Consider the following 21,146-nt stretch of genomic DNA (forward strand, 5'->3'; position numbering starts at 1 on the left):
TAGTAGAGAAAATGTTATACTTGCAGTGATGAGAACCACAAATATGCGCAAGGTGCACAGGGAAGCCATAGAGAAAATTTTTACCGCACAGAAATTCCCAGTGTGAGCTTTTAATATGTGAGCTATTTTGCATTCATGACCACTTCAGAATATAATTTGATATTAAAATGACACGACAATTGCATACGCAGACAAAAATGCCTACCTCTTCTAAGCTGTGGAGCGAAGAAGCAGATACTGCTCGAGATGTGAGTGGATGAAATGGCTCCTGACCGACTGCATGCTGATGATTCTGTATTTGTATAAAAGGGTTTTGTTGCGACCTATGGGGCAATGGAGGTATACCATAATGAAAGCCCTGCCCCATAAGGTGATTCTGCTGTAGGTTAGCGTAAGTCCACGATCCATCAGGTTGCAGGTATTTCAAGGGAGATGGGGTTATATGTTCAGATGGCATTGAGAAAGGGGGATTGTATATTTGGGGTAAATGCTGCTGAAATGCTGGGTTACTGGGTAGTTCAATGTCTCTGTTGTTTTCAGTGAAGTTAGGAAAGTGACCGCTGTGGTTAGAGTTGCAGGAAGGAGAAGGGAGTGCTGGTGGGCTTCTGGGCTGAACTTGTCTGTATTGCAACAGTCTTGACTGAGGGGGCGGCATTTCAGCTAAGTCCCGACTTTCACTTTGATCACGGTGTGACAGTTCTCTGAGCAAATCCTGGAATCTGTATTGACAGAATAAATGTATCAAGAAAAAGAAAAAAAAATGTTTTGCTGAAATCCCACTCTTTTTGAGGTTGAGAAAACTCAAAGCACAAAACACTGAATTTAAATGTACTCATCTTTGCGCTTACTGACCCTAACTTCAAAGGATATGACTGTGAGCAATCAGAAATTAGGCACAAGAGGATTAATTGGATGAAATACCTACCTGAATCATTTCAAAGTTTTAATAACTCTTGAGATTTCCTTTTCAGTCAGAAGAATCAATTTTTTGTTATCTCTTAAGAGACAACTAAGGTATTTCCTGCTTTATTATACAAAGTGAAAAACTTGACATAGTTAAAGAAAATTTTAACCCCTTAAAAGGCAAAAAACAGAACAATCGGGGATTCCCCTCACTTGCACAATATACTTCCAAACTCCTTCAAAAGATCAAGAATATTCAACTCAGCACTTCACAGAGTCAGATAAGAGAGCATTTAGAGGCTTTACCATGGCTATAACAAACCAGATGGAAAATAAAGCATAGTGGGAGATGACAGTAAACAGAGGCAATTCAAAAATCCAGCCTTTACAATATACATGAGTAAAGCTGATGACCACTGGAACCATTTTTCTGTTTATGTTCAACAGCTTCCCTTCTTGCCCCCTAATGCTCCATCTCAAATATAAGCATTTTTTTAATCTGCTTTTCAAAGCAAAGGCTTTTTGAAAGGGAAGAAAAGGTTGAGTTTTATTGGGGAACAGTGTTTGGGGAGGGGTTGGTTTGTTTCTTTTCAAGCACATAAATCTGAGACTGCTAATTCAATTTGAAGAATTTACAGTTTAAATAGGCCTTAACTACACTCAGACACCTCTTGTATAAACATAAGGTTGTTACTCTCTATCCATTCCTTATTCCATAAATATAGCACTGAAAAGCTCCATAAAAGTATTTTTTCCACTACAGCTTTACTACCCAATATACTAACAGAATAAAGCATAACACATAATAGAAGCATAGTTGTAAGTCAGCCTACCAACTATTTTAAACTTCATAATAACAGCAGCAAAAAGCAATACCTTTAAGTGTCTTGCACTTGATCACAGTGTTACAGATAGGTGCCCACTGCTCAATTTTATACAAGCTCTGATGACTCAGTAAACAAATACCTTGAATATGTAGCCTCTGTTTCATCTTCTGTATTACTGGCAAGTTTCCAGTTTGCCCTAACTTGCTGCTGTTGATGCAATCCAATTGGTTGCTGAGGAAGATGTGGTAGATGAGGATGGTGATGGTGTTGATATGGAATAGGGCCTTGACTGAGATAGGCATTATGTTCATTCCATTGCTGTAACCTGGCTTGTTGTTGCTGCCTTATTGTTTCCAAAGCTACATTTCCATGCATACGATCTATAAAAATAGTTTTAAAAAAAAAATTTATCTAATGCCCCTTTTTAAAGATCTTTATGTCAGAAAAAAAGAATACTTTTTACACAGTATATTCCAGGGCCTATTATATACTAACTGCATTGCAGTGTATAACCTGGTTATTTAAATCATATGGAAAATCATATAAACATGAATCTTCTAATAAAGTGCTGAATATTCAAACATGCCTCAAGGAGCAAATTATGCTCAATGACATTACTTATGGAAACTAACCCAACAGTGACCCAATTCAGAGCAATATGCCTGAAAAGGTAAATACCTCCTTCATTTTCACTTCAATGTAGTTATAATTGCACGCTCTGAATTTAAATAAAGGAAAGTCACCTACCTAAAGTGTCCCCTAAGGGCATTCCTGATGGATTCTCTTCAATGAAGTTGTTCAAGTGGGTTGGCAGAACAGGGTTGTGCTGTGCAATAGGCCTCAAAGGATTATTGACTTCTTGTAACATAGGTGGGGGGTGTTGTTCTGAAATCACAGCATCTACAGCAGGAGAATGTGGTCGGTGGGGAATTGGATTATTAAAAAAAGATTGGCTGGCGCCTGCCTGGTAAGCAGGGGAAAGCTGCGAAGGTTGTGGAGGCTGCTGATTCAAGTGATTATGCTGCTGAACTACCTGGCTTTGCTGGGGAGGCATTTGGTTTTGTTGTTCAGGCAAATGATTTTGCTGTTGACTTAAAAGGTTTTGCTGCTGTTGCAGAGGATATGGCTGCCTTGGTATCTGTGACACGTGCTGGAAGTGGCGATTGGGAACTGCATACTGTGAGTGGGGTGGGGTGAGATGTAGATTCAGCTGCCTGGGGTTAAGATTATCTTTGCGATGAAATTTAGCATTAGGATAACCAACACTGGAACGTGACTCTGGGCTTCTATTTTGAGAATTTGCTTCTAAGTCAACCTAGAAAAAGAGAATGAAAAAACTTTGAAAATTCACATTTAAAAAAAAAAAAACACAAACAAAAAACATGTCAATAATGAATAAATTCATTAAAAGAGGGAACATTAAAACAAAACAACAACAACAAAAAAACCCAACCAAACAAGACAAACCTACCTGCTTGGATTCCACAGGTTTCTTCTCAGGTGTTCTAATTTTACTGATTTCAGGTCCAGCAGTGTTCTCACTTTTACCTAAAAACATTTAAGAAATTAATTAATTAGTTTCAATGGAAAAATGATTATTTTGAAAGTTTTTTCCCAGACACAAGAAAATTACACTTATTAGTACAGCATTTACAGCATCATAGACATTTAATATAATTTACTCAAATAACACTTCTCCTTTAATCTCTGCACTTTGTTCATTAATCATCACTAAGTAGTTCTTCCAGCTTAATTGCAAATAACATCAGCAGTAGTTACCACTGGACTGCAGAACAGAGACAGACCAATTATACCCTCAACAAACACACACCCCAATTTTAATTACTTCCTCCCCTAAATCTCACAATATCTTAGTTGTTCTATTTGTAATGGCAAATCACAGTTTTTTTCCCCAACTCTGTAGATCCCTCGATTTCACTTAAGAAACAACGAAAAAAAAATCCTTTTCACAATACCCTATTTAAAGTACAAACTCCCTCAAAACAAAACTAATTTGTAACGCAATTTCCACAACTAACCATTTCGACTTTGTTCATGTTGCTCTTTGTCTTGATGCTGAAGCTGCTGCTGTTGTCCTATGCTAACTGGTGAATGATGTCCCAGGCCATAAGGTATAGGAGACCCACGCCCATGTGCCTGTAACAGGTTCATATTATATGCCATAGCTGCTTGATGAGTAATGATTCGAGGGTCAACTGCAAACCTACCCTGATACCCAGTCCATGGTACCTACATAATTAAAAAAAAAAAAAAAAAAAAGAAAAAGAAAAAAAGGCAATATGTTAAGGTACATTAAAGGATGTAAAGTAACAAGCACACTGATATTACGTCAGTAATAAGGAGTTTTCCATGCATCAGATGACCTGACACACTAACACACACCTACAGGTGGTGCTGGAAAGGGAGAGCAATAAGGGCAGGCCTCGCAGCAAGAGCAAAGATTTTGGAAGACTACCCTGGGTAAAAATTTTGTTTCAAAACCCATTCTTGTTCCAGTGCTTTCAAAATTCAGAGAGAAAAGACGGATGGACAAATTGTATTTTAATAAACTTTATATTAATCTCTTCTCTAAATAAATAGAAGTGGGTGAAGTTCAAGAAAATAAAAAAGCCCTTTCTGCTGGTAGTTAAAAGAGACATTAGGCTATGTCTCAGGGGGGAACAGAGAGAGAAGCCTCTAACCTGAGGAATTCTTTATGGTCCTTTTACCACCCAGTGTTTTCATCTTGTAACACAGAATGAGCGGGCATACCATACCTCTGCACCCACAAGACACCTAGTGACGTTAACAGGACTATTGGTAGAAGCAAGAGACTATCCACATGTTAAGAATGACAGGGCCACTCCAAAGTGTCTACGCTACATGACACATGTATTGCAGATCGTCTTCCTAAATATATGAAGTAAAATCCGCCTCCTGAAAGCATGTAAGAGAGTCAGGAATTTTTACAACATTTTAAACTTTATTCCTAAAAGGAATGCAAAGGAAGACAGCTCTGGATCAAATTAGTTCAATCTCGCCCTGTAGGGAATTTATTAAAAGGAGAAAAATGTATGAATAAGAGGAGAGTGCAGGGAAAGTAATCATCAACACTCGGGCTGACAAAGCATCCTTTACTGATGACAGCAGACAACCTCCTCACGTTTTTACCTTGGATGTAGAAACTGCCTTAAACAAAGCAAAGAGATCATTTTATCTTCCATGAACATAAACACATTTTACTTCAGTCCTTACTTGTTTTAAGTATAACAACTTTCATGCAGTTCTTTTTTTAAATTAGTATTTGCCCTTGAAATGCGCACTTTGAACTTTAGCTTTAGGCTACTATTGCATCTGTACAATCTCAAATCTCCAACAAACTTCTTTACAAAAGCAGTGGTCTCATTAGTACCCCAGTCGTCCCACTTAATTATTTTAAAAAAATCCATCCTCAGGGAAGGTGAGCTCAAAATACTTATTTTTAATACATTTCTTTTGATTGGAAATACATAAAAATATATTAACCTTGGAACAATAAGACAAAACTTTTTAAATTCTCTTGGTTTGATATTAACATAACGTGAGCAAGCATGACAGAGATACAGCTGCTGGCCTTCTCATTGCATTTAAATTTATCCATCAAACGCAGATTTCTAGTAAGCTAGGAAAAAGGAAAATTCCTTGACCTAGCAAAGAAAACCAACCTATAGCTGCCAGTTGATCTAAGACATACAACTGAAACGAGAGTTTCTACAGCAAGTCCCCTGTAGAGCATCCATAACCTAAATTACAATAGAGGACTTATATAATTATTAAAAAACAAATTAACTGTATGCCGATGTTTAGCATTACAAAGGGAGTTAAACACATCTGCATGTGTGGGTTCCATGTCCTTCATGTCTTCAGGAGTTGTGTACAACTCATAGATGTTACTCCACAACACCACTTCTGCAGCCTTTGTTCTTTCCTCCCCATTCTCCTCCTGGAATATGCGACTGTGGAGGTTAAAAATAAAGCAGAGACTGCTTCTTTAATTTGTGTAAGTTTTGGTGAGATAGTTTTATTTGTAACGCAAAATTCCATACAAAAATGTTGCCTAAAAGGCCTGATTAGGGATCTTCATTGTGTTTTCAAATGTCATTAAGGAAAAGGATTGGAGAGGAAACTGGTTTCCTGTGAGGTTCTGGAAGGGGAAAACATCCTATTATGCTTATTTTCCTTATCACTTCACTTCAGACACCTCGCACTGCAGACATCCAAAGCTGGTAATTTAAACTGTATGAAGCCAATAAAGAGAAACAAGCTCTGTCTGAATCGCCTATGTCTCTCCAATGATTAAGAACTGGACAAGGCAATTAATTCAGATCCAGGTATCTCAAGTCAGATGAGACAGATCCCACTGGTGTGCCTAAACCTAGAGCTGAGAAAATACACCAAATTACATGAACACGAAATTGCTTTTAGGCTGCCTGGAGTTATTTGTGGGAGCAATGTTTTTAAGTCTTCATTTTCTGGTGGTCCTCTGCACAGCCACTCCTAGAGCCAGCTAAGCCCACATATTTGAAATAAAGTGCTGAAAAAGCTTGCAAAATATTCACTAACTGATTTTGTCATTCATTTTTGTACATGCTGGGGGGGGGGGAGGGGGCGGAAAAAAACAGAAAATGAATTCTTACAGGCAAAGGCACAGACATGACCATATTTCCTCCATAGACAGCAGGTACATATAGAATACTTGTCCCAGTGTGTGGATCTATCCTTTGAACAGGACTTGGAGATTTCCCCAGATTGGGGTGAGGTCCCAGAGGAGGAGGGGGAGGAGTATATGCTCGGATAGGATTTCCGATTAGAACAGAAGGATTGGGCTGAACTGAAAAGAAAGAAAGAAAAAAAAAAAAGATATATACACAAAAAGAATACGAAGACTATCTATTTCATTCTTTTTTTCATCTTAATAGCATCTATCTTTACGAAGTATGTGTGCAACTCTCTAACAGCATAGGTCTGATAAACCAAGAGAAAGCATTTATGAAATCCTGTATCCCATTTCAAAAATTTGAAGAGGCAGAAAATGCGAGCTGAGATATAGAGAAACAGGTAGCTGGTAACTGCATTAATAAAAGAATCTCCCAAACCAATTAAATATGCTGACAGTCAGAGCAGCTGTTAAACACTGCATCAAAAACTAGAATCATGCTCCTTTCTTTAGCAGGGAAGACAAGCTTTAAATTAATGCTTTTTCAAATTAATAACAAAGTTATTAAGCTGTTGCCTGCTACCTTGCAAAAGTATGATCAATAATATCTGGATATATGACAGCACAACGTAAGTTCAAAGCACATCATAAAACAGTGCATGCAATATAATGTCCTAACTCTTATAGTGCGAATACACTGGTACAGTATTTCACATTATGATTTTCAAACGCAGCCATTTTTAAGAGGCCGACAATGCTGTGTTAAGGCTCTAAAGTCAGTGTGCACAACACCTATAAAGGGATAGCCTCAGAAATCCCTAACATCCACTTAAGAGTCTATCATCTGTTTCCCAAATGCACACAAGAAGCAAATGGCTTTCAAATAGGTAACAGACCAGATACTCGATATATGTCAAATTACTATCAACTTCACTGACGCCAAATCAGCGTGAGGCCAGAGGAATTCCTTCAGTAACAGCAGAGATACTCACCAATTCCATCAGGTGGGAAATGGTCATTCTGGTTATGATGATGGACCTTGCCCTTTAAAGGGAAAAACAATAATAGTAATGCTTTGCATTCTTCGGCAAACCAAAGCTTTTTATTTCAAGTGAACATTATAATTAAATACAAAATAGAGTCTGAAAGAAGTTAGCCCAACATTTTATTCTTACACATTCAACTGTCCAGTTGCATCACGTGACTATGAATTCATGAAGCTGGACATTAAATACCACTAATTCAATTAATCCGTGGGTCATTACCAGTCCCTCTGGGGATACTCTCTCCTAAGGCCTGTTTTCAGCTGCAAGGAGAGTTACAGCAAGCTACTTCGAGTTTCCTTTCTCACCATTTTATTTCCCGCTGTCTCACTTCTTTTAGGAGCAGCACCCAGTACTAACGTAGCCCTCAGTATTCCTCTTCAGTGGCAGCTCTTAGTGGAAGCATGATCCATTTTCTTCTCCAGGTTTCAACTCAAGAACCTTGGAGACAAAGTAGCTGCCGCCAGTTTTACTCAACTGGTCACCCAGCCTCATCAGACATTGCCTCCCTACCCCATCTCATGCATCTGCTTCTGGGCTTTGGCCCCTTACTGACTGCTCCTCCAAAAGTACAATACAGTAGAGTCAAGAACCAGAGTACTCTGGGGAAACTGTTTTTCCTTGGTGAATTGTACATTAGAAAAGGAGGTTAACAGAACTGAGTTATCCCTCCTACATGCTCATAAGTTTACAGCATCAACTGATTAGTTAATATTCATAAACTGTGAGCACATATTCAAATGCCGGTATGCTCTTAAGTCTTTTGCAGGATAGGAATACCTTACTTAATCTGGACCTAAGTACATTCAAAATTTAAAATAAATGTAAAAACCCTTTGATGCTGCAAAACTTTTCTTGCCCAGGAGATAAGTCTAGGCAGTTTCCAGCAGGCTGAGCAAATTAGTCGGGGTACAAAGACAGGTTGTTTGACAATGTTGACTCATGCATAAACCAGATTAAAGAACTGGTCTCTGAATTTTCCTCTCGTTTTAAAAATGAATTATTGAAAAATAAAATAATAATTGCTTTTCATTGCAGTACTTAAAGAAAAGAAACCTGTTTATTCACTAAAGAGAGCAAGATTCAATCTAAAAATGTAGAGGAGCTACACGCCTTAATCACTCATGGTTAGCACAAGGCATTTCTGCATCTGTTATGCTGTCAGTTAGCATGAAGCTGTACGTGCAGAAGTCTAACAAATCTCTGTTTTACCTACCATACTTGTATTTTATAGGTGCCAGATTTTTAAAACCGAAATAGCAAATAATTACATAAATTCTTAAAAACAGCTGTCCTGTTGAATAGGAGCTTCAGCATGTAACGTTATCAGATTGGTAAATATAAATCAACTGAGGCCATTTTTAAGTTGGGGAAGGGAGATGCTGGGTTTCTTTTGTCTTTTGGTTTTAATAGTTTTGAAGGCTTAATGACTTTATAATAGTCTGTTATTAACTTAACCGTTATCGTTTCTCAAAGATTTCTACATCAAGGTTCATTTTCCTACCCATTTACAAAATATCTAAACCTACGCTGTAACTGATGGCGATTGAGAGCACTGGAGCATAGATACACTCAGTTTCCTCTAAAAACTTGCTCCACCTCCAGAGTATAAAAATCCCCATTACATAAAGGCACTTAGAGGAAACTCAGACCAAGATTTAGGTGACTCCGGGCAGTTAACAGCCTTGTCACTCCTAGGATCCCCCTTTAGTCAACAGACAGGAGAAGAGAGTATTCTCCAGAGACTTAATCAGACCTGCGGTCCTCACCGACTGTATAAAACATCTAGGACAGCTACGCATCCCGACTAAAGTGCCGGAATCCAGGCCGAAAAGCTGGAGCACAGGCAGTGAGCGGGAGGCAGGCAGAGTTGTAAAATTCAGAGCCCAATTTACTGTACGCCAACTACCCTGTGGGAAGCTCCAAGTTCTGAAAACTTTCCGTTTCTACATCATCGCCTTTAATCAAGGCTGTGCCTGTCCAACTCTGCTGTTTCTTCTGCACTTCCACCATCCCCAGCCAAGCCACGCAAACGCAGGTGAAGGCAGATGCCTTCACAGACAGGGCTGCCATGCAGCACAGCAGCCACTTCCATATTAGCTGGTTGCTTCTCAGAGAGACAGGACTGAAACACTCCCGCTTCTTTCAAAAATAAACAGCAAAGAGGTATTTAATGTCCTTACATAAATCCAAGAGCAATTCTGCTGAATAAGAAGGTGCCATTTTTACAAAATCACTCTTCACCACATGTGGAAAACAAGCCCCGAACGGCACGGATGTCCGTAAACTCACCACAAAACACTGTATCGGAGGCTGTTCTCATTTTTTCACTACAAAATACACCAGCACTAGGGTTTCAATCTTTCATCTTTTAATGTTAAATATTGTACTTAGGAGGTCTAAAGTAAGCAAAGCTAACCATCTGCTTTTAAAACTTGAGCAAAGGAAAGCGTATCACTTATCACAGCCATTTTCTGTGTGCGTTAGAGCATTACCTGCTCGCTTTACTTCTGTTACTGCACATGCTAGCTGTCAATTATATTCAGAGGGAAGAGATTTTATTATAATTATGATATAGGTGGTTAAAACACTTCAAATCTTAAGCTGAAAATACAGTGCTGGCAGTTTGAAAGTGTCTCTTCTGATTTCTCCAGCACAATTGCTTAGTTTGCTAACAAACTGGAAGAACAACAAACAGAACAGTCTATTCACAGGACTCTCACTTCCCCCACCCCCCCCCCCCCCTTTTTATTTAATGTACTATACCTGCATTTCCAAATACTTTTCTTTCATTTTAGGAAACAAAAAATATGAATAGTGATGTTCTATTATTAAAGAAAATGCATTCAAGGCTGAAGCACTCATGAAAAATGAGAGTGAAGCAATGACTTTTTAAAGACAATTTTTTAATTTATGGTTTTCTGTAAGCCTAGTGTTTTGACACATGACTAGATGCTTTAGAAATCTGATGTTTGTTTCAGAAAGCAATGCATCTTGACGAAGAAACCAAATGTTCTCACTTACAAGCTCTCTTTTGGGAAGGACTGCCAAAGGGAAGGCTTTCCTTTTTGTACTGTTAAAAAACCTGTCGTAAAAATTTCATTTAAATGATACAGCTTGCAACAAAAATGCAAAGCTATGGAAAATACATATGTTTCTTTCTTCTTGTGCAGCAGAATTCATGACAAAGCTGACAACCTGCATTTTACTTGCATCTCTAAACACAATTGAATTAAGGTATAACTCAAATTATTTTGAAATCAACTACAAAGAACTATTAAAATAGAATTAATTACTAATATATCACCCCCCAAAAAGCTCCAAAATTTAGTGTTACTCTTTATCATCCTAAGGAAGCTACGTATTTTCATCACTACTTTACCTGCTTTTATAGAAACAGCTGATAAAACTACCACTAAGCAGTAATTTCGTCTCTCTGCCCTCTTGATGCTAATGAAATCTGGTCTTCTGAAGGACATTATCAATGAGCTAATCTAGGCAATACACTGTTTTACAACATATTTTTAATGAAATCAAACAATTATCTTACATAACATAAGTCCCTGAATTTTCAATGTGATTTTTAGATCAAACCAAATCACTTTTGGCTATTATTTTGTTGTTTCCTTATACTTCTTGCCACTGGCTATATCACCCTGCTGTTTGTCGGGGTACAGTCAGAGCACAAGCTGCTTGGGATAGGGATTGCCTCTTGTTCAGAGGGTTTAATTTGGCTTATCTAAATACTGAGGCCAAGATCCATGGCTGAAGTTTGTCAGGGTCATTGCAACACAGTCAATGAACACGCCAGAGTGACCCAAGGTATATACATTTTAGTCAGGAAACAAGGCTTGGACAACCCCAAGCTATATTGCTAAATACTGTACTATAATACAAGTCTAGAGCTTTCACTTGAAAATGCTGAGGAATTTGCATTCATATCTCTGGAATTTGCATTCATATCTCTGGAATTTGCATTCATATCTGATTGCATTGATGCCATTTTAAAACAAATGGTTTGTTCCATAAACCTTTTATGTCATTTCACAAAAGGCATTTCTACATTCACTTCCACTTTCTGACAAAATTCATCATCAGTGAAACTTTACCTTTGGTGGTGACTGCTGCTGTTTGGTGGTATTCGCTGAATGTTGGTGCCGAAGAGCTCGGGGGATAAATTCAGGAGCCAGTGGGTTCAACACGTAAGTTTTCTTTAACTCCAAAGCTTCCAACTGAGCTTTGATCTGTTCAAATGTGATACCGTGGAGACTTTCATTCTCATGACATAGGGCAATAAACCTTTCCCAAAATTTCCTACGGAAAAAATTTTTAGAAACAATAAAAAGGAGTAAGACTTGATGGCTGCTGTTAAAATTAAAACAGATTTAACATAACTGTGTGGCATTTTTATTTTTCCTGTATGCTCATTTTACACACCAAGCCATCCATCCTGCAACCTGATCCATGCATCTGAACCCTACAGCATAATGCAAAGCTCCCCAGTCATTTACAATGGACATATGGGTCTGTCCATGCATATCAGATCGCAGCACTGGGTGTAGATCACATTTAATATTAATGTCATGGACAAGTCTAACTTCGATTTTTTTCCTAAAAAACCCAACACAGCAAATACAATGCTTAAAATTCTGGAAAGCATGTGATTTATGGAATTTATTAAAGCTCAAAGAGTCACAGGAATTATACAGATTCTCAGTCCCAGAAGATGCCAAAAAGATTCTATGAATTTAGGCATATTATTCAATTCCAGTGTCACAAATACCAAAGTTGAGATATACCCTCAAAACTACTCTTGTGAAACACTTCAGTCATGTGAAGATCAACATGTCAGGAGTATCTAGAGGGCCTTTGACATCCTCTGGTGGAAAAGAAATAAAACCATAAATTTTATTGCGTGTCAGATATTTCTATAACATATAGAAGAAATTTCAAGCCAGAAAGACAACCATCAGATGACACATGGCTTTCTCTATGAAAGTTCCGTATCTAACTCTTTGGAGGGTGGAGGGGTTATTTAAACCATGTAATAAAAGAACATTCCTACCTGTCTTCTGCTTTCTCATGACACGTCTTTCTACTGCTTATAAAAAAAGTCTTTACATTTTTAACATCCATAGCAGGATCTATATGAAAATGATTTTTTTTTAAACCTCAAAGGAATTTTTTGGGTGAAGTTACTTAAGCTTAAAAGATATTTAAATAAGGCCTGAAGATGTCACTTAAAAAAAACAAACAAACAAACAAACAAACAAACAAACTGATTGAGCTGTTCTCTCAAAAAAATCAAGAGTAATGAAAGTTATTGAAAAGAGTATTAAAAAGACAATAGGTGTGCTTGCTTATAACTCATTCTAGTTCACCCTTCAGTAACAAGGTCTGGCCTATAAGCAAACACTGTTATTTCCCCCAAACCTGTAAAATGAGAGATTGCTGCACACGAATTTTTACAGCAGTGTCACATTTTGCTGAATAGCTGACTTTGTGGAAAAGAATAAATGTCTTTCTTGCAAGAATACTGTAATGTTACTGATGTATTTAAGAATTCAAAATAGTTTTCCCTAAAAGCCCACCTTCTGTTGTGATTTTACACAGGCAAGAAATGCTCTTTTAAAATTCAGGATGCAAGATGGCCTGTTTTCTGCACTTTGCTCTAAGGCAAATATACCTTGCAAGGTTTTAAGTGAGGATGAAAAACCAAAATGAAATACTTCACTGGGATGCTTTAATGATGGAACTCCCTCTGATTAATCAATTCAGTCGCCAAACCTACTGCCAAGTACCACAAATCCACTGAGACCCATCGACTTTTGCTTAAAATGCCCCAAGCAGTCTCTCTACACGTGGAACGCTTGTACTGGGGTGTAAGAACAGAGAATAAAATACTGCCGTCTCTGTCTTACAGTTTAAAGGGAGTGTCTGCCAAAACAGCCCTGTCTAGTCCGATTGTAACACACAGAAATGTAATGATTACCCTGGGCATACTTCACAAAGCTCTCAACAACTATCATCACAGAGTCTTGACTCATTTTGACAGGTATTAGAATATTTATAAAATTCAAGTACTCTAAACTTTTTTGAGGTCTGTTTTTCCTAATGAAATGTCACTTCTTTCAGACTTCTATACTCCTGTTGTACTAAAAAATAACCATCCTTCTAGCAGCATGCCTGAGCCCCTCCAGCACTATTTTCAAAGAGTGAATGTTCAATTATTCAGTGAAACAAGACAATGGTGTATTAAAGGGAAAGCTTGAGATACATCTTAATAAAAATCCAGTGCTTCTTGTTTCTTAATTCTCTTTTTGTTTTATAATTTTGAACAGCTATACATATACAAACAGCTACTGGTCTTCAAAAGGCAAACTCAACCCCTAACCACCAAGACTATAACTTATGTACCATGCTGATAGCCTATACTTTTATTTTAGTAAATTTTTGCATGCCCTATTTCAGATACTTTGAAGGACCCATACTTAGAAAAACTGCTGAGCCCCCACATTTGAAAACTGGGTCCCCTTTGGATATCTAATTTAAAACCTCAACACCCAGGCTTACATGAAAATTCAAGAGATTATCTTCCTCACTGGGATTTAGAGAGACACATGGTCATTCTCCAACAAAAGCTGTATTTTGACGGATGGTTAGAGAACCAGGAATCGTCCTAGGTGCTAGCTAGCCTAGCCAGGGATTAACTAACTCTCTGACTTAGGTGACACTGCACATCCTGAACCCCAATGTAGGGAAAAGAAGCAAAATTTATCAACTAAGAGTCATTTCTGAACAAGCGGTAGGAGAAATCTCAGTCAGCACAGCATGGCAACCTCTACAGCTAAGTCAGGTATCTCTGCAGTGTAAGATGCTGAACTAGAGCCTGGACCAGCAGACTCTAACAGACACTCATCATTTGTGGATCGAGTGCTCAGGAGGCACAGATCTCTTTCTCATGGTTACATAAACCAGATCATGTCTAAAAAAACCAGGCAGGTAATGGAAAAAGTGAAATAAAACCACAATCATTAGTTCCCTTTTAATAAGATGTTTAGAGCAGATCACTGTATTAACGCACAGAAACTCTTGACGTATCCCCAGCAGATAAGCGGTTAAATTCAGCTTATATTTCATAAATGCAGTAAACAAAGGATTGGTTTCCATTTGGGTTTTTCAATTCTAATCTTTGAAAACCACATCCATTTTCAATACAGTAGAAGAATACTGCTCTGGAAAGTAGAATACAACATAGATCTAACAACTGACTAATACATATTTTTAGCTTTATTTTAATAATGTAGTCAGTGCAGTGTTTCCTCTCTTCGAGAAATAAGCCTCGGGGTTTATCTCTGATCATCTCAACATTTCAACTCTTCCATCAAAAAAGAAACCTTTGAAGATCAAGAACTTGGTATCCTTAACATCAGTGTTTACATCTCTTCGCATTTTTCACATTTCTTCGTTTAGGTCTATAAAAAGTAAATTCACTCAAACCTTAACGAGGTTTTTCCTAGTGCCATGAAGACATATAAAAACATAAATAATGGTTTTCAAGTCTTCTACTTTCATACAACTGCCATAATATTCAACTTTAAAATACTACATTACATTACAATTTTTAACTCCAAATTATATATTACTTTTATTTATATACAGAATTGTAACAAGTATAAAAAAAAACACTAGAGATTAAAATGAAGCATCTTCAATTGTTACTGTCAAGTAAAAATCAGAGCAACTATAAATACATTAAAAGACAGTTTATCAATGACCAGCTGGTAGATATCTCACACTTTTTCTCTGTAGGCTGCTATACATGGTGACACTGTGACTGTGGATAAGAAAGTAAAACCAGAACAAAACAAGAACAACCACCAAAAAACCCAACAAAAAAGCTACACTTGTCCACCTGTAGAGGATATTAAAACGGTCTGCCTCTCATCTGTAGTGGGTTTCTTCACAAGAAATGTCCCCTCTCTTCCCTGTCAGCAAGACTTACTGCCGAGGGGACGGAGCGGCGCTTGCACAAGTGCGTGCTTCCAGCTCCAGAGGAGACTTGTTAGACGGCATCGCAGGAATTACTGCGGCGCAGACCGACGCTGCTCAGCCTACGCAGGGCTACAACTGCCTGCTCTGCCTGAGGGGTGAGCTCAGCAGCACACTTTGGACAAGCTGAAATCGTGCCTGCAGATTCAAGCCTCTGCAAGAGCTGGGAACACACCTAATGCTTTATCATCTTTATGGTATTTCTGTGGCTACAAACATGAAGAATTTAAATTTCATTATTCAGTTACTTTAAGGGTTTAAATATATTATGTCTTATTTGGCACCTAGAAGAACATCCATCATTTTACTAAATCCACCAGTCATAGATAAACACGTTTTCTAGTATCCTTAGCCCTGATGAACTAAGGAACATATATAAAGTACCTGCATCTTCCAATGGAACATAAAGCAATAGGATCTCCCACCACAGCTACCAAGGATTGTGCTCTTGTAATGGCAGTGTTGAGAAGTTTATAATTAGACAGAAAACCATAATCCAAGTCTTCTGTTGAATCCTCCAGTAACTGCTCTTTCCTTTTAATTGGAGTTTGCTTATGTTTGCAGGTATGCCGTGTTCGTACTGTGCTGAGAAACAAAACTCTGAACTGTTTTCCTAAAAGGAAACAAAAACCAAATGTCTGAGACAATTGTAGTTATCTCTGCTAGTAACACAATCAGACCACTGCACTTGCCAGCCAGATTTCACACCTAGATATTCTGAAGAACTGATAGATACCTTCACATGAAGAGCTTTATGCAAGAATAATAAGATTTAAAAATTTTAAAAGATGCACTATAAATAGCATATTCTATTACGAGAATATTTCCTCTCTAAAAAACTTATTTTTCATCTTGATATTAATCACTCCAGAACTTTCTGAAATGCTAATTATCTTTACAACGTGGCCAATCAGCCAATAACAAATTTTGGATTTATTTATTCTATCTTAAAACAAAAGTTCTGGACATTCTTGTTTCATATTTAAAAATTTCTCAAATATACGAATACCTACCATGCAGAAACAGAACACACTACTCACTGTCACTCAGTTATGTTATCATCTTCCTTTGTTTATTACTGACTAAAAGTGCAGCCTAGCAACAGGCTCTGCCTACACAAAATTCTTGTTATCAGTGTCATTCCAGGAACAAATACCTACATTTGTGGACCCCATTTTACAGTCTATTCCCCAAACGCAAAAAATGAGTAAAACATTTTGAGGCTAAAGCGTCATTACATTTTTATTTGGAACTCTGTTTTTCCCCTTACAATAAAAATCCATCAGTTTTCACATTTTTCACTCAATCGATTTACTTAAGTAAGCTTGCACTTAATTTTGAAAAAAGATAAATCTCACATCCATGAGTGTATTGCTTTGGTATTCAATGTTGGAACAACATCTAATCAGCATACTTGCCCGTTCCATTTTGACACATCAGTTTTTACGGGCTACATCACAGCTCTCCTTTTGTTCTGATCATTTTAAGATTATTTTAGTAAGTCTTACTTAACTTCACCAGTCACATTTTTCACTTCCTTAGCATATCTTTGAGACATATAACTATTACTTACCCTGAACATTTAGCACTCTCTCAACACTGACATCAGACAGTCTTTTTTTCCGAAGTTCAGCCCGAATTCTGAACACTTGATCAGCATAAGGTGTTACGACACCTATACTGCCGTCATCCAACTTGCCCCAGGCAACAGGCCATTTTCTTCTTAATTCTTCCACACGCTCTACTACTTCAAACACCTTAAAAGAAAGTCAGAATTCTTAAAAGTATGCTCCATTGACGATCATTCTTTGATATGGAAAGAGAATTTGAATTCTAAAGCTCTAAAACATTTACATGACACAGTATTACATAGCCTTACTGAACAAGCAATAATACTATTGCATTCTATAGTGATACTCTAAAATATCATGTATTAAAACAATGTATTTACTATACAGTACCTTTTTTTAATCTTGACATAAAAGTTTGCCCACAAAAGTGTCACCTTTGAAGTACAAGCTGGGAAATCATATTAATAACCTTAATTTTCATGCTTGTGTTCTTACAAAAATGTCAAGTGCAGTAGGACCTTTCTTATCATACTTCATCTAATTTCCGTAAGTAAATATACTGCCTAAATAGGGATTATTTTATTTTTATTCTGGATTTTATATATGTAATATTAGAGTTTGATAACTCTAGAAAGAGAGTATGTATACCAGAGCACAATCACTTCACATTCCAAAGGACACCATCAGGAGTTCCAGATTATTCATCAACTGCTAGTTCATCTCTATGAAATACCATTAAGTGTGCTACCTGAAAAGACTAATGAGTAATAAAAACTGAAAACCTCCCCTGTGATGAGACAGGCTTAAAGCGACCTCCTGCCAGAAAGAGCCAGACACAGCAGCTTCCGTTTCAACACACTGACTAGAGACACTGCCCTATAGAAGGGATTTCTGAGTAACTTCATGGAAGGTTTGTGGGTTTGCTTGGGTTTTTTAACATTTACATTCAATATGTCATTTAATAAATGTCAATATGTCATTCAATAAATATTTATCCAGCTATTTAAAGCATGCTAATTGATGAATGCAGTTTTCCTATAGCATCACAAATGCAAGCTCAGGCTCTTAAGGGAAGCTAGGCAGATAGTCTTTCCTACAAGAACCTCAAGTATTCTTAACTTTCTTCTCTTCCCTATTCATCTAGTTATCTTTGGCTGGGGGAAGGGGGCGCTAAAAATAAATGCTCCTAGCTTTTATATTATCTCTTCTTCAAATTGGTGAGAGGGAATTCTAGGGACTTTCATGGACATTTCAGGAACATGGAAAGCGACACAAATCACAATGGGTATGTAGGATAATATAAAGCATAGTAGTTCCTAACTGCTAAAAATCTCTTGCTTCATGCTGACTTCTTAGCATCTAAGATCTGATTATATGACACACATTCACATTTAAGTATATATTTTTTTAAAAATTAATCTAAACTGGAACAGTTTATTGAAAAATTCAGGAATTAAAAAAAATCAGGAGGAAACTAATAAAGCAAAAAAAAAAATCTGTTAATCCTTAAAAAGCCACAAATAGTTTATTTTTTATAATTTCGGATTTTCAGAGGGCAGTGAAAATATGTGGCTGTTTTTGAGCAAGTCCTGAATATAACTTTTTGCAACATAAATTCTTGTACTTAAAAGCTAGTTCTACTGACAAAGGATATTAGAACAAACTTTGATATCTATAAAAAAATGTAGCACAAATATAACGATCTTTTGCAGGTATTTTGGCAAGCTTTTCTGAAAGCATATAGCTTTTGGATACATAGTTAGAATTAACACCATGTAGGGAAATTTTAGAATTAAGACCAAAAAGGGAATGTATATTTTCCTGATTAATACTTAATATAGGCACCGACGAACCACAAGGTGCCCCAATGCAAATGTCCATTAAGGGTCAAACAGAAGAAGTCTCCCTCATCATCTGAATTTCAGTTTTTCACGTTGGTGTTTAAGCAGCTGTTGTCCTTCATTTCTGCCTGTAGCTATTAATGACTCACAATTTTCAGACAGTTACTTGGCCACTGAAGATATTTTTAGCTTTTTTACAACTTTTTTTTAAATGGCAAAGCAATCCAAGTAGATTAATGAAAGTAGTCAGGTGCCTTCAGTTTTTTTCAGTCATGTGTCCAGAAGTCATTGGAGTTTCTTATTTAAGTAGGTATTTTAACACATCAAAGAATGCATAACGAGTGCAGCGTAATAACAACAAAAAGGTTGGAAATTGTGCATCAGATGAAATGGACCATGATCAACAAGGGGAAACACAGACAGCTCTGCAGTGCTTCATAACAAACACCGCGGCTAAACTGCAACCTAACTTCAGTTAAAATTCCTCCTAAGTTTAAGAAAATTAGTGATATTTCTTTGGTTTTCTTTAAATGTCAAGGACATTTCTTACGACATCTTTTTGGTGGGGAAAAAAAGGAGTTGGGTCAACCCCTCCCTAACTTGAGGTGACTGGAAAAAGGCATCTTCCACCACGAAAAGTATTACCAAGTCGGGGGGGAAAGGGGTGGTATTTGTTTTTTTGTTTGCTTTTATGGGTTTTGGGTTTTTTTAATTCAAAGGAAGGAATGAGAATGAAAGTAATTTTTGAAGACTACAATAAATCTATGTGAAACAAACATACTGAGAATAAGTTCTCACTGAAAAAAATCTCAACTGCACATGATCAGTTAGACACCGATCCTAAACATATTAAAGCAATTATGAAATGTTACTCTAGAGGACTCTTATCTGAGTGGGAACATTTCTACAACAGTCAAAGAAATCTAAGTTTGAAGTAAAACTGCAGTTACTCTCAGTTGCTAAGATACATCCATCAGAATATGTCACAAAAATTATCAGGAAAGGCATCCTGAAGAATGAGCCTGAGAGAACTACATGCAGCTTGCAATTTGCAAAGAAAAAAAGAAGATAAATTAGTGGAAATGTTTACTACAATTGCAATGTTCGCTACTTCATGTTTAGCAAACTCCATGTTCCCCTCTTCTAGCAGAGGACAATTTATGTCTTCCACCTACGCTGAGCATAAACCAATAAATTCTGGGGGAGGGGAGCTTTAAGAAAACAATCAAGAATAAAGCCAAAGAAGAGTTACCTCTGCATTATTGTAAAAAGCTGTACTATTTTTTTCTTGCACATCTTCTCCACGTGCTGTGAAGAAAGTTAAAGGGTAGAAATCTTTGTGTGCTGGCTGCTTTCCACTTGCCATCAATTTGCCTTCATAGAAAAGTTCAGATGTATAACTGTAACAAGGCAAAACAGAATAAAATGTGGAGTCTACATATGAGCTCACTGATAAAATATGCAAATCTCACTGATAAAATATGCAATCACAAACTACTTCATAAGGAAAACAGAACCACTGATTACTATTCGGGATCTTCAAGTGATTTCTCTGAACTGATATTTCCTACTACAGATGGAGCAGAAGGCACTAAACCCATGCTTTTCCAACACTTCTTCTACGAAGGCAGTATTTTCTTCCAATCTAAAGCTCGACAAAGTTATTAACATTCTCACTAATGTTTCACTCCGAAGTTCTGGTGGCTTGAAACCGGGCAAAAGGAACGCTTGCTGTCTGGGACCGGTTATTCCCCAGGCTGGCTGGACAATGAGCCTGCTTACAGCAGTTAAGAGTTGTTGAACTTGGAAGATAAATTTACTAAAGATTTCATGCATGCTGAGCACAATGCAGGCCAAGCGTTCCACTTTCAAGCAAGCTTTTCCTCTGTGACTTCTACTCCAGACCAATCTGTGTTGCTAGTCATCAGAACCACAACCAGAACATACTTCCTCTGCTGGCAGCAGGCATTACAGAAGCTGGCTGACTGAAAAAGAAATGAGGCAAGAACTACTTTCATGGTGAAAAGCAGGAGGGAAGAAGGCAAATTGAACGGAACAAGACAAAAAGCCAGCAAGAAGAGACTGCAGATTACTACCGGTAGTACTGTATACTATTGCATGCACAGAAGAGCTAAACTAGGGTACTGGCTTTCATTAATCAGTGAATTCTGGTATAATCTAACTTTTGAATGCTCAACCTCCAACTTTAACGA

The 21,146-nt window shown here is 37.3% G+C and overlaps 1 protein-coding gene across 4 annotated transcripts in view; it reads right to left on the bottom strand.

Moving 5' to 3' along the window:
- HELZ (helicase with zinc finger) overlaps nt 1-21,146 on the bottom strand; it is a 98,221-nt gene that overhangs the window by 8,753 nt on the left and 68,322 nt on the right. For all 4 annotated transcript variants that reach the window (XM_082326852.1, XM_082326854.1, XM_082326855.1 and 1 more), the window contains 11 exons: nt 20,186-20,333; nt 17,095-17,278; nt 15,906-16,134; nt 11,579-11,783; nt 7,419-7,470; nt 6,407-6,600; nt 3,770-3,980; nt 3,202-3,278; nt 2,478-3,045; nt 1,870-2,110; nt 206-719 (listed from right to left, as the gene is read on the bottom strand). In XM_082326852.1, coding sequence (XP_082182978.1) covers nt 206-719; nt 1,870-2,110; nt 2,478-3,045; nt 3,202-3,278; nt 3,770-3,980; nt 6,407-6,600; nt 7,419-7,470; nt 11,579-11,783; nt 15,906-16,134; nt 17,095-17,278; nt 20,186-20,333 — 2,623 coding nt within the window. The remainder of the gene's footprint in view (nt 1-205; nt 720-1,869; nt 2,111-2,477; nt 3,046-3,201; nt 3,279-3,769; nt 3,981-6,406; nt 6,601-7,418; nt 7,471-11,578; nt 11,784-15,905; nt 16,135-17,094; nt 17,279-20,185; nt 20,334-21,146) is intronic.

The sequence above is a fragment of the Platalea leucorodia genome (assembly GCF_965183815.1).
Source record: "Platalea leucorodia genome assembly, chromosome: 14".
Classification (NCBI taxonomy): Eukaryota; Metazoa; Chordata; class Aves; order Pelecaniformes; family Threskiornithidae; genus Platalea; species Platalea leucorodia.